This window comes from Equus caballus, chromosome X (genome assembly GCF_041296265.1).
Source record: "Equus caballus isolate H_3958 breed thoroughbred chromosome X, TB-T2T, whole genome shotgun sequence".
In the NCBI taxonomy this organism is placed as follows: Eukaryota; Metazoa; Chordata; class Mammalia; order Perissodactyla; family Equidae; genus Equus; species Equus caballus.
Window position 1 is genome coordinate 17166284 of NC_091715.1, and position 14404 is coordinate 17180687.

The following is a 14404-nucleotide window of genomic DNA, read 5'->3' on the forward strand; positions in this document are numbered from 1 at the left end:
TGCCAGGCCAAGGAGAGTGAAGGCTGCTCTGGGTGGCAACCCATGGCCACCACTGCATGTCAATCTGGACCCAGAAGGGTGTGAGGAGATTTGGAGAAGGAAGGAAAGAGGGAAGATGTGGGTCCTGGTGTTGTGCTGGAGTGGATGTGCTCTCCCCCGTGCACAGGGAGCTTTGTCAAGCTGAAGACGCAGCGGGATACAGCAGTGACCTCCCTCGCTATCTTTCCAGTTCCTGATTTTCCTGTGCCACTTGAGGCCAGTCCTTAGTTCTCAGTGTTCTCATTTGCAAAACAGAGATGAAAATACTTTTGCTATCAAGTATATAGGTTTACCACGAGGTTAAAATGGGCTATGAAAGTGCTATGCCCATGTAAAGTATCATTATCACTTGAGGATTGGGAAGGAATTAAGAGGCTGAAAAACCCCCAGACACCAGTGTCTGAGGTTCCTGAAGCTTCTTTTTAAGAGCAAATGGCTAGTGCTAACTTGGATGATTTTTGTTGCTCTTATTTCTCCCTTCACTGTTATGTGCAAGAAACTGTAGATGCTGGGGCTGCTGCATCGAACTTGATGGACGTGATTCCTGGATTCATGGTGCTCATAGTCTAAGAGATATTATGGAGTCAAGTCCAAAACCCCTTGGGAGAATCCCATCCTAGGAGCCAAAGTCCTGTTAGGATGTGTTATGGAATAGCAACAACAACAAAATAGCATCAACAGCCATTGAGCACATAATATCTACCATGATGTCATAATTGGACAAACGCTTATGCTTTTCTGACTCTGGGGCAACATGAAATGAACAGAAAGTAAGGTAGGATATGTTACGGAATAAATCTAAAACCTTAGGAGAATCCCATGCTAAGAGTCTAAGTCCTGACCAAGACCAGCCAGATAGGACCGTGAACATGTGGCCATGTTATCCTGGGCTCATCAGCATCTGCTGAGCTCTGCGTGACTCCCAGGGCCATGGGCACAAGTTTTGCATGAGAAAAGTGCTCCACTGATTTCTAGATGTAGCTGAATCCTCCACCCTCACTTCCACTGTGCTATGACCTCCAGTCATACAAAAACAGGTAGGTAGTACTTGTGCTGCCAATTAATGACATCTATATCATTGGATAATAAAATTTTAATCATTTCAATAGATTGGAATATCAGTTGCCCTTCCCTATGAAGAAAGCAGATTTTCATAATTTAAATCGTCAGCATAATCAAAGAAATCAAAGACCCAGTCATTACTCTGTCTTTCCAGTGAAGCCAGTTGCCTTTGAATTCATCCTGGGGAATCTGCTGGAATGGGTGCTAAACCATACTAACCAACAGCTGCCTTGGTGGGACTCGGAGGACAAAATACACAGGTGCATGTACTTTTGATGTGTATTTTCATCAAAACATGCAGGGAAAAATATCATATGTTTTGTGGGTGCTAATAAGCTTAATTTGAACACTTACCCATCTTTTGTACAATTCTTAGCACCACAGAGGGGAAGTGCTTTTTGTTCTTCCTTAAAAAAAGTTCCAGTCCAAACCATCAGCCTCTGTAGGTTGTCTTAATTGCTACTTTGCACTGCACTGGACTATGACTCTGATTTTTGGCACATGCTGTCATACACAAAGTTCCTAAAATAAAATGCTCCAGGATATCCCAGGAACTCTTAGAAGGCTTTAAAAAGGGACCTGCACACTGAAAGAATATCTTCGATGAGGACAATTCAAGCAAGCAGAATAATGATTGCAAAAGAATTACATGATTCATTGAGATCTTAAAGTGGGTCCGGAGAATCCTTGCCACCTAACTTATCATGGTTTGGGGGAGCTTGACGAGAATCCAGTTTTGATAAAGACAATTATTTTTTCCTCCCCAAGTGACTATACATTTAAATAGCTAAAACATCTGTTCAGCAACATAGTAAAACATGTACACTCGGAACGCCTGAGAGAAGAGCCTGCCAAACAATCGGTTGAGAGGGACTTTGCTGGGGGGAGAGCACCAAGATAAAGCAACCACTGTTTGTTTTGTCTGGTCAGGGGGAAAGCCAAGGCAACCAATATTTTGGGTTTCTTTTATTTCATTTGTGAAGAACTATTTGAGAAAGGGTGGCGAGGGCAGATTTCCTGACGGGAATTTTTTTAAGCTGTCCATGAGTAGAAGAGCAAGAGAAACCTTGGATGTCAACGCCTAACAGACTCTTGAGACCAACCACCAAACCACGAAAAGCGACTTTCTTCTTGCGTGGCCTCTTCGTCCTTCCTGATGGAGGCAGAAGCAGGGAGCAGCATGGAGACTGGGAAGACGGCCAACAGAGGCACTCGAATAGCCCTGATCGTGTCCATCGGTGGCACCCTGGCGCTGGGCACGATCCTCTTTCTGGGTAAGTGGGGCCCTGGAGGCCAGGGGCTGGGTGACTGCAGTGAAGTTTCCTTCTGCTTTATTCTGGCAACCTCGTCAGGATGCAGGTGGAAGGCTGTTCGCTTGTGTTAGTAGATGGTGTATCCTTAGTTTCTATTAAATATGCAAATAGAAAGAAGCCTTTTCTTTAGGAGGCTAAATAAATAAATACACCCAAGTACCAAACGCATTAGTCTAGAATACGAAATGGGTGTAAAGTGGCTTCGAGTGGCTGGAGGATTCGGTTGCACTGGGCACACATTATTTTATGCATTATATTTAGCAAAATGAGTGTTTATGAATTCATAGTCAGATACTTTCATTTATTTTGTGAGGAAAGACTTTACATTGTGATCAAAACCACGCTGGAATTTCTTTCCATTTGATTTTTGTCAATGTTTGCCTGAATGAATCATGAAATTTAACTCACAAAATACAAATGAGTCTTTAAAACTGCACCTTTAATGGTATTCTTCAACTCCTTTCTAATCCAGTGACTCTGGTGGGATAAAATTTTAATTCTGCCTTTCTATTAGATTTAAAAATTAATATGAAGGAAAACAGAGGTTTTCCTCCCAAGATTTGAAAGGTATTGTGATCTAATTATTTTAATGACTCTTGGTAAGAATGATGTACCCAGAGAATACATATGCTAATAAAAGCTTATTCCTATAAAAACGAATAAAATTTCTTGGAGAGGGGAGAGGGATGTTCTAAGGTTTTAGGCGTTCTGAGCCCTTCACTATTACCCTTTGTATTTTTCTCTTAGAGTCCACACTATTTCATTAGCTTGAAAGCGATGTCGGACCAAGCCCTGTACTTAGGAGATTCTAGGTGCAGTTTGAAATGGAGCAAGCTTGGAAACATTCCTGGGCATATACAGGATGCGGGAGGCCATGTTTATCTTGGCAGGGGAAAACCAGTAATTAAACTTGAAAAGGGTTAGGGTTGTGTGGTTGAAAACTCTGCTAAAACGAGCAAACCATCTTTCCATGTTTTCTGTGGCTGACGATTTAGGAAATAAGATAGGTTTGTTGCTTTCTGCGACAGCTAAACCTCCTACTCCTGCAGCTGAATTTGTGGCTCTTGAAAACTGTTGTGAGATTTCTTGGTACTTGGGGTTTAGGCAAGTGTCCTATCCTGAAATGCAAAACTAGAGAAAAGACAATGTGGGCATGCCGAGGGACCACATACTATGTGAGAAGTGACTACAAAATTAGACTATTTGTGTCTTGCAAACACTCCCAAACTTAAAAATCCAAATGATTATTGTTTAGGCAAAAATATGGACTCCTTTAAATGATGTTACTGCTGCTGGAAACTTTTTTGACATTCCACTGTTCTTATTACATTCTGAGACTGTAACACATTCGTTGGAATATTCTTGATGGTAGCAAATCTTTGTTCTTTGAGAGAACATGATTCTTTGGGATCAGCTCTAAAGTTTTTAGAGCACAGTAAAATTCATCAAGCCAGGCAATGCTGCTATGAGTAAGGAGGCCTTACCCATATAAAATAGAAAAATAGAAAAAATAAATTTCTAGTGTGCCTAATAACCTCGCCGTGAATCTTTAAGAGGAGCTCTAAGGATATTAGAGAATAAGGATGTGGTTGCTCTACACCTTTGCTACTCAAAGTGTGGTTCGTGAACCAGCAGCATCAGCATCATTTGGGAGCCCGAGCTCCATCCCAGACCTACTGATTGAGAATCTACATTTTCTCAAGATCCTCAGGTGATTCATTTGCAAATTAAAGTTTGAGAAGCATTGCTTCACCTTCTTCCTTTTGCATGTATACATTCAGAGATATTTGCTTTAAAATAAACGCACACTCTCAAATTGAAAAATAAATTGTAGGGGCTGGCCTTGTTGTGAAGCAGTTAAGGCTGGTGTGCTCCCCTTCAGAGGCCTGAGGTTTGCCGGTTTGGATCCCTGGCATGGACCTACCCACCCCTTATCAGGCCATGCTGTGGCAGGTGTCCCACATATAGAAAATAGAGGAAGGTGGGCACAGATGTTAGCTCAGGGCCAATCTTCCTCAGCAAAAAAAAAAAAAAAAAAAAAAAAAATTTGTCAAATGTCTCTGCACTATTTCAGACTCCCTCCCTTCCCCCTACCCTTTTTCACTGCCTTAGTCCCCCAGGCTCTGCCACCCATCTTCACCCTGCACCTAGCAAAGTCCTTGTCTGAAAATCTGGGACTTGCCAGGCAGTGCTCTTTATGACAATATTCTGGTTAATGTCCTCTTCTCCTCAAGGTGTTTCTGGGTTGACTTTGTGGTATATTTTTCTGCCTGTCCACGTTCAGTCACATGTCTGCAATTTCTAGCATTCTTCTTTACCTCTTCTTTGTATTTTAGGCTCTGGGGTAATCTCTTTTCTAAACCTTAGTCCCGCTACAGTAAGAGTGATTGCCATTGGCCTTGGGGTGGTCTCAGAGGACCTAGAGCGCTAGGATTTAAGACATCAGGTAGAACTGTATGCCTAAGCTAGTTTATTTTAAAGTGTCCTTTCTTTTCTTCCTCCTTCCCCCCACCCTTCTTCTCCACAATGTGTTTCTCAAAAGCAATGGTTGGCAAACATTTTCTGTAAAGGGCCAGACAGTAAATATTTTCAGCTTTCTGGGCCATTCTGTCTATGTTATAGCTACTCGACTCTGTTGTAGCACAAAAGCAACCATGAACAATACGTTCACAAATGGGCATGGCTGTATTCTGATACAATTTGATTTCTGGACATTGAAATTTGAATTTCGGATCATTTTCATGAAATGTTATTCCTTTTTTTTTTTTTGAGGAAGATTAGCCCTGAGCTAACTGCTGCCAATCCTGCTCTTTTTGGTGAGGAAGACTGGCCCTGAGCTAACATCTGTGCCCATCTTCCTCTACTTTATATGTAGGATGCCTACCACAGCATGGCTTGCCAAGCGGTGTCATGTCTGCACCCGGGATCCAAACTGGCGAACCCCAGGCCGCCGAAGCGGAACGTGCACACTTAACTGCTGCGCCACCGGGCCGGCCCCAAATGTTATTCTTACTATGGTTTTTTTCCCCAACCATTAAAAGAGGTAAAAACCATTCTTAGGGGCTGGCCCCGTGGCCGAGTGGTTAAGTTCGCGCGCTCCGCTGCAGGCGGCCCAGGGTTTCGTTGGTTCGAATCCTGGGCGCCGACATGGCACTGCTCATCAAGCCACGCTGAGGCAGCGTCCGACATGCCACAACTAGAAAGACCCACAATGAAGAATATACAACTATGTACTGGGGAGCTTTGGGGAGAAAAAGAAAAAAAATAAAATCTTAAAAAAAAACCCATTCTTAGCTTGTTGGCTGTACAGAAACAGGTGGTGGACTGGACTTGGCCTGTGGGCTATAGTATGCTGACCCTCAATTTATGGTCATTCTCATGTTCTCCATCTGTGGATGACTACTGCAATCTGAGGTCATTTCTGCTGGTTATATAGAAATCTAAAATGAGAAACCAAACTGCTTTAAGTTTTTTTAAAAGCTCCTAACCAGTAATAAGTAACATTTTCACTTTTTATATTAAAATTATTTTCATTGTTGTCTCTGTTTCATTTACTTACACCTTCACATTTCCTGGGCTTGCTGACCCTTAATCATTTGCAGGATCTTAAGGTAACCTCCATGGATATACTGCTTTTCCTTGAGGGGTTGGGTCTGTCTGTGTCCCAATTAATTTAATTTAAACCTTCACTTTACCTATCATCAGGTAAAGCTATTTGATTTTCGTTCTGCTTCCTTAGATGTTTTGAGTCAAGAACTATTTTCCATGAAAGGAATGTCTTAAATTTTTTTTATTGAGATATAATTGACATATAACTTTCAGGTGTACAATGTAATGATTCAATATTTTATATATTGTGAAATGATCACCACAACAAGTCTAGTCAACATCCATCACCACACATAGTTACATTCTGTTTTCGTGCACTGGGAACTTTTAAGATCTACCCTCTTATCAACTTTCAAATATGTAATACAGTATTATTAATTATAGTCACCATGCTGTATATTACACCCTCATGACCTATTTATTTTATAACTGGAAGTTTGTACCATGAAAGGAGTAAGTCTTTAACTATTTCATTATCTTTTTTCTAAAATAAAATAAGGCTAGTATCACAAAGGTATTGTCCAGAATCATAAAATATTATTATTTACAACAAATTTTATTTTTCCATTACAAAAACTGACACTTGCTCATTAAAGGACATTTGGTAAACATACAGAAGTAGACTGAAGGGAAAATTTCCCCCATGGTTCCACCACTCAGGCATATTGAAATATTCCATACTAATCTTTATGTGGCTCATGTATATTTTTACCTTTCTTTTTGCTTTTTAAAGAAATCAAAACACACCTTTTGCTAGGATACTTTTATTAAAAATAGGACTGAGATGTTTCATAGGCAGTTTTCTTGAATCTATAATATAACACAAGTAAAAAGGCTGTTTGGAGGATGGCAGTAGAGAAAAGAACAAAGAAAAAGCAGGCTCCTCTTAGAATGCGGGCTAATAAATAATACAAATTGCCACACTGGCAAGTGATGTACAGGGTTTCCATCTCGAGCAGAAATAAAGGTACCGCCATGCTTTCTGATCCTGCAGCTCGGTTGAGGATGCACAAAGGCCTTGGCCCCTTCGCCCCGGCCCATCTCCCCACCACCACATCTCCAAATGATTCCTTATTTACGCTCACAGAGTACAGCAATCATGAATTCCCCACAACTTCCTCGGCTACCACAAATATCTCTGAAATCTAAACTCACATCTGCTAATGCCCAGGTGCTACCTGGAGTTTACAAATAGGGCACCTGTCTGTACTCCTGCAGAAATCCATTTAGATAATGTTGCAGCCAGATGGGGGAAATTAAGCCATTGGTAAAAAGCTGCTTCCACCTTGCAAGGTTTTTGTTTTGTTTTGTTTTGTTATGGTGGAAGTAGTTGGAAGCTTGGTCCACAAAGCTGCATCTGTCAGGTAGCTAAGCCAGGCCTGGTGGGAGGAGGGGGTGTGGGGTGTGGGGCACAGGGCAGGCAGATAATGACTCCCTTGCTAGATAACTGAGTTATATACAGTATATTTTTACCCCCTCCCCACCTTTTTGGGCCATATCTGTATAGATGGTTTAGATAAGATACAGAATTTTAAATGCCCCACATGCTAGCTTTCTCCTTCCACTCTGGATTTGCTCCAAATGACATAGTTTATAAGTTTCAATTTTCCCATCTCTAAAACAAGACTGTAGTTGTAAACAAAAAGAGTGAAATTACGAGACTTAAACCACAGATAATCAGAGATGGGGAAGAGACTTGAGTGATCATCTAGCCCAGCGGTTCTCAAACTTGAGGGCGCATCAGAATCCCCTGGAGGGCTTGTTCAAACGCAGATGGCTTGGCCCCACCCTAGGTTTTCTGATTCAGTGGGTCTGTGGTGGGGCTCAGCAATTTGCATTTCTAATAAGCTCTCAGGTGATGCTGCTGCCTCAGGACCCCACTCTGAGAAGTACTGGTCTAGTTGTGCCCACTCATCTTATGTTCAAGACAACTGAGTTTCAGAGCAAGTAAGAGTCTCACCAAGGACACTTAGTGACCAGAGTTCGGTTCTGTGATTTGGAGCCAACCAGAGTTTTGAATTCTGCGTCAATCCTGAAAAGAATGAACTGCTATCAAATGTCTTGCATATGCCCCTGACGGTGGGTTACCTGACGGCAGTCTGCTACCAGCCAGTCATTTTTTCATTTTGGTCTTTTTTCAGTGAGTCAAGGTTTCTTAAGTCTCCAAGCTAAACAGGAGTACTGCCTCAAGCCAGAATGCATCGAAGCTGGTAAGTCAGTTTTCCATCCTGTTTCACGTCATAATTATGGTACCTTGGGGAGTGGAAGAGAAAACAGGTAGTATTTTTAGTATTCTGTTTGCTTGAGGTTTACCAAGTACCAAATGTAATCTTGATGAAATTTTAAGTTTACTTTCAAGTCTCGGTGTGAAGTTGTGGAGCATAGGTTTCCTGTCTTCTTGTTCCTTGCAAAAAACAGCTGTGTGGTATTCCAAATCATTATAAGGAAATCTGAAAGGGGCTTGGAAGGCTGAGTGGCCTCTCTTAAGACTGAAGAGTGACACCATTGGCCTTCCCATGGCCTCAGCGGGATATAGATTCCTATTTATCTTAACAGTTTTTCTGTATCTTCTGGTCAGTTGGTCTGACCTGTCTGCGTCTAAGGAGGGACCCTCTGTAAATCCATGCTTCCATTGTCACCTGAAATCCCTTTGGGTTCTTCTATGCCACGTTACAAGTCATTTTTCTTGAGGTGACCAGGTCGTGTATCAGTGGGTACCCCAAAGTGAAGATGAGTGCTTAAGGTTGCCTCAGTTTTGCCACAGCTCTTAGATTCCCTCCATAAACCAGGGTCAGGGCCTAGATTTGCAGGACCTAGATTCCAGCCTCCACCCCCATTCTTTAAGTGGACAGGGACCCTAGTGTGTTTTCCAAAGGGGAAGTCATAGGAAAAGTTAAGCACACGGCCCTTTCACTTTCCTCTTGGCCTTAAGAGATTAACGAATTAATTCACCAAATATTTACTGCACAACAGGCACCGAGTTAGGTTTTGGGAATACAGCAGTGAAGCAGAATGATCAGGTAAGGGAAGGACAACTAAGCACACAGGCAATCAATGCACACACAAAATATCAGCTGGTGGTACACGTTATACAGAAAATTAAAATATTAAAATAGAATAATGTGATAGCAAGTGATACGATGGCTAGATCGATTGAGGAAATGATGTTGAAGTAACCCTGAATGATGGGAAGGGATGTGCTGTGTGAACATGGAGGAAAGGGCTTTCCAGGTGTGGGGAACAGCTGAGGCAAAGTTCCCGTAGAGGAAAGGGCTTGGCCGACTTGAGGAATGGGAAGAGTTTGCTGGGTGAGGGGTGGAGTGCAGGTGATGAGCATCAGTGAGGAACCAAGGTGCCAGGGAGTTGGGGTTTTCCTAAGTGTGCTCAAAAGCCTCTGGAGGGTTTTAAGAAAGAGAGGGACACGATCTTATTAGCATTTAAAAAGATCTCTGTGGAGAGCTAGACTCAGGGGAGCCTTTCTGGGTGGAGAAGAGACCATAGAGAGCAGGAATGGGAAGGTCACTCAGGCAGGAGGTTATTTTGGTCCAGGTGAGAGGTGATGGATGGTGTCTTGAATTCAAGAGACGGAAAGGGAGACTAGACGGTTTGGGAGCTAGAGGGCTTGCCAAAGGCTTGGCTGTGGGCTGGGACAAATGCAGAGAACCAAGGTGGATGCTTAGATTTTTGGTGGTGGTTGGGTGGCGGCATTTATTGAGATGGGAAAGACTTGGGTGAAAAGAGCTTTTAAACTTGGAGGCCTTATACAGAAGTAATGGGTTAGATAATCATGTTATTAGAGGTCTTTTTTTGTCCCATTCTTAAGTGGTCTTTATGTTTTTTTAACCAGGCAATGTTTTAAGTGACTTACGCGTGCTATCTCATAAAATCTACGTAAGAACCCCATGAAGTCAGTGCTATCACCAGGCCCAATTACAGAAGGGGAAACGTAGGCTTCTGGAAGTGAAATAACTTGCCTGGGGTCACATCCTGAGTTAGCAACAGGGCTGGGCTTCAAGTTCATGTGTGGCTCCTCTCCAACTGGGCCACGAGACCATGCCAGGTAACTCTGACCCTGGTCCCGTCTTGCCCTTTTTCCCTAACGCTAGACCTGCTAGAGTCTAGCGACTAGACAACCATTTCAGCTTCTTGATCTCGTTCTGGTGAGGGTGAGAAAGATTTGGAAGTTCCCAGGCCCTTTGTTGTTCCCAGCTTGAGCGGGTGACCTAGGGGTTTCTCCGGTGGGGAGAGGATGACCTGGAGTTGGGTGGGGCACCAGGTGGGACAATCAGAGGACAGGTTGCAGACTTTGTCACCTTGTGCTTTTGCTGTGGTAGGGTTCTTCCAGGTGCGTGAAATTGAAATTTTTGAACTCAAATTTTCAATTTGGGTTTAGTCAACTTTTTGTATAGAGGGTCACTTTGTGAGTTTTGTCTCTATTACGAATCATAATAACGCAAGAGTAAAACTTACAGAATGACATTTGATAATGTCGCCTCCTGCCAGCTAATGTGCTTTGCCTTGCTGTCCCGTTTTTAATTTTCACGTTGGTGAATTGCTAATATTGAAAAAAATAATTTTGCTGTTTCGGTAGTGAAAGGCTCAGCAAGAATACAGTCCTCTTTAGTGTAACATGACCCTCACTACGATCAGGGAGCTACACAGCAGCCGTTAAGTACAAAAGACACAATTACAGCCAAGGGACCGTCTTGAACAGGAAGCCGAAGGCGCGTGCGTGGGGCGGCGCGTGCGTGGGGCGGCGCGTGCGTGGGGCGGCGCGTGCGTGGGGCGGCGCGTGCGTGGGGCGGCGCGTGCGTGGGGCGGCGCGTGCGTGGGGCGGCGCGTGCGTGGGGCGGCGCGTGCGTGGGGCGGCGCGTGCGTGGGGCGGCGCGTGCGTGGGGCGGCGCGTGCGTGGGGCGGCGCGTGCGTGGGGCGGCGCGTGCGTGGGGCGGCGCGTGCGTGGGGCGGCGCGTGCGTGGGGCGGCGCGTGCGTGGGGCGGCGCGTGCGTGGGGCGGCGCGTGCGTGGGGCGGCGCGTGCGTGGGGCGGCGCGTGCGTGGGGCGGCGCGTGCGTGGGGCGGCGCGTTGAAGCCTTTGCTTTCTGGACGTTTTTTGAACAAGTGCCAGCCCTTTCTAAGGTGCGTCTGGTGCGTGACTCTCGTTTCTTCCTCTTCTCTATTTCCTTTTATCCTTATCCCTCTTTCGAAATGAGAGGTAGGAAAAGAATACAAAGAAAACAAGGAAAAGGCATGCTAATGGTAGTGGATAAGGGCAGAAAGGCTGACTTGAGTTTGAAGCATGATCTGGCCGCTTAAAAGGCCCGTGATCCTGGGCTAAGTACATAACCATCTGAAGCCTGAGTTTCACCATCTGTAAAATGGGAATAACAGTTTTTACTTATTATGCTTGTTGTGAGAATAGAAGAAAATAACGATGGCAGTAGTAGCACTAATCCAGATCCACAGTGCCCGCTCCTTAACCCCAAACGCAGAGAGCATCTTAACTCTGTTGGCAAGCCTGGACCCGGCCTACATTCCTGTGGTAGCAAAACTGGTGCATAACTCATGTGAGGCTGTTTTAGATTTTGTTTATCCCACTTATGAGAACATGCACATATTCTCTATAGTATTAGTAATGTGCTTGCTTCAGGAGTGCCACTCTAGACGTTGCTGGAGGTATTATATAATCCGTGGTATATGCACTGTTACTTTTCTAAAATCTGAAAAATCCGTGAGCTCTGAAATATATCTGGCCTCAAGAGTTTCAGATAAGTGTTTGTGGAACTGTAACAGCCAAAATTTATATGTATGGTTGCCATATTTAGCTATATACCTACTTTGAGGATGCTCAGTTAAATTGCAGCAACTGCTGTTTTTTTGGTGTATGTTGCATGCAGTATTTGGTATATACTTAGAGCAGTAGTCGTTTATCTGAAATTCAAATTTCACTAGGTATCGTGTATTTTATCTGGCAACCATATCTATTTGGCAATGTCTGACACTGTTCTAAGCATTTTACGTGTATTTACTCATTTAATTCTCATGAAGATCCTATGAGGTGATATTATTATCCCCATTTTACATGTGAGGAAACTAAGACACAGAGAGGTCAAGTAACCTGCCTGAGGTTGCATAGCTGTTCCATGGTGTTGCTGGCATTCAAACTCAGGTGGTCTGGCTCCAGAGTCTGTGATGATGCTATACTGCCTGAAAAGGGCTTAGCATAGTTCCTGTCACAGAGCAAATGCTCAATATTAATGATCTTATTATTACCACCACCGCCCTCTCCTTTGAGCCCTGATTAAACTGAAAAACTCAGGCTGGTAATGTGGGGTGGTGCCTCCACCTCTACTACATAAACTCTGGCTGGAGATGGCATGACCATTTTACGTTATATGCAGTGACTTGAGAGAACACACAGCCTGGCCTTTCACAGGTTTCCTTCATCATCATATTTCTTTTATTAAAACAAGATTCTTTGGGTTTTCACCGTGGAGCTGAGTAGGGGGAAAGGAGTTTTGGTGTCTTGACAACCATGGTCCCTTGTAATTTGAAGTCACAGTTCCCCTGCAGAAAGCACGCCCATGTGCCCAGCTGTGAATCGTGAATGATGGATTGGGAGCCTGAAGCTAGAATTTTCCCATTCAGCAGGCTCAGCTCCAAATTCAGTGTGAGTGAAGTATTCCCCCATTTTACATCAGGGCTGAGGTCAGAGCTGATCTTGCAGTTTTCTAGGTACCTGTAAGAATACGGAGGAGATGGATACATTTGAGGGTTGGGGGCAGGGAGAGGTTTGGGAAGGCGGCCAGGAAACAATGTGCTTATGTGAATAAAAACGTGTGTGAGGGCTCCGCTGTGTGACTGTAAATATTGTGTGGGACTGAAACTTGTCTGATCCATGTCCCTGAGGTGTCACATGGCAGATTCATTCTGTGGTTGCACAGCCAGAATAACTATAAATACAAACTGAGATGAAGGTTTCGTGTTTCCTAGCATATTTGCATATTAAATATTAATGATAAAATAGCAGTAAGTAAAAATGTAATTGGAGACAACTGAATTTATTCTGAAAGATGAAAATAGTAAGCTAATTTTAAATTTATCAAACTTTTAAGCCAATTTTTTTTTAACGGGGGAAGAGGTTTGAAAATGGTGGGGATTTTGAAGTCTTATAGAAACTAGGATGTTTGTATATTATTCATTGAGGACAGAAAGCTGTTTGAAATTTTCATGGAAAGTCTAGGCTAGAGGAATATCTAGCCTTATTTTAAACCTGAAGAACCACACATGTAACCAAACAGTAATATGCATATCTAAATTTATGCAGATTATACTTTTTTTGGCAATTCGTTCATATTTAGCTGAAAACTCATTTGAGTTTTCATTACTTCAAACAGAAATGTATTCTGGCATTCATTAAAGTGTGAAACACCCAAAATATCATCTTTCCAACGTCATTAAAAATATTGACTGCCTTTTTTTTTAGTCAATTGGTGCGTATCTTTGCTAGAGTGGTAGCCAGCAATTATATGACAGTTGGAAGAGAGTTGGAGTTCAATATTAGGAATTTTGGAACCTTCTCATTTTGTAATGAAAGATTTTTTTTAAAGCTCATGGATATGTATTTAAGTATGCACAAATTTCCTACCTATTGATTATCTTCCATATGTAATTGTGTGTGGGCTTGTGAAAGAGGAAAAAACAGTAGATAAGTCCATTGTGTCTTTCTGTTAACTTATACAAATACTCCGTTCTGCTCCTAGACGTGGGCAAGAGGGGCTCCTGCCCTGGGCCCTGCATTTGGAATGCCTCACTGTGCCCTCCTCTGGCTATGCCTCTCTTCTAGTTAAGGAGTCTTTGGCGCCAAGTCAGCAGTCCTCTCCTACAACCTAGAATTCCCTGCTAGATGGCCCAAGCCTCCTTTTAGGGCCCTTGTGGGTGCCTTTCAGGGATTTCTACCTCTGAGAGTTTTACTGAATACCAAGGGGCTCAAGAATTCATACCTGGCCTTCCAGGTCTTTATGAAGGTATATTGTAAATATGTCTTTTAAATATTTAGATTATGGCACGTGGGCCTCGGTTTCAGTTAGCCTTTGCTGTGTGGAACAAACTACGCCAAACCTTAGAGGCCTGAAACGGGAGTGATTAATGGTTCTTGTGCTTCCGTGGGTTAGGTGGGGATTCTTCTGCTGGTACTGCCTAGGCTCATTCATATAGCTGCATTCAGCTGGAGGGTCGCCTGGCCTGGAAGGTCCATGATGGCCTCAGTCACATGTCTGGGAGTTGCTACTGGCTTGGTTCTTCTCCGTGTGGCCTTACTTCCTCTAGGAGGCTTCTTCAAAGGGCAGACTCAGGGCTCCTTTCAAAGGGAGTTACCATGGAAGGT

At 43.4% G+C, this 14404-nt stretch overlaps 1 protein-coding gene across 3 annotated transcripts in view; it reads left to right on the top strand.

Moving 5' to 3' along the window:
• Positions 1–1651: 1651 nt before the first annotated feature.
• The window catches only part of PHEX (phosphate regulating endopeptidase X-linked), a 195107-nt gene continuing 182354 nt past the window's right edge, over positions 1652–14404 (top strand). The window contains exons 1-2 of one of the 3 annotated variants that reach the window (XM_001493470.7): positions 1652–2375; positions 8165–8233. In XM_001493470.7, the coding sequence (XP_001493520.1) occupies positions 2258–2375; positions 8165–8233 (187 nt within the window). In that variant the 5' untranslated portion in view covers positions 1652–2257. The remainder of the gene's footprint in view (positions 2376–8164; positions 8234–14404) is intronic. The other 2 variants (XM_070256769.1, XM_023633503.2) reach the window with 2 other exon arrangements.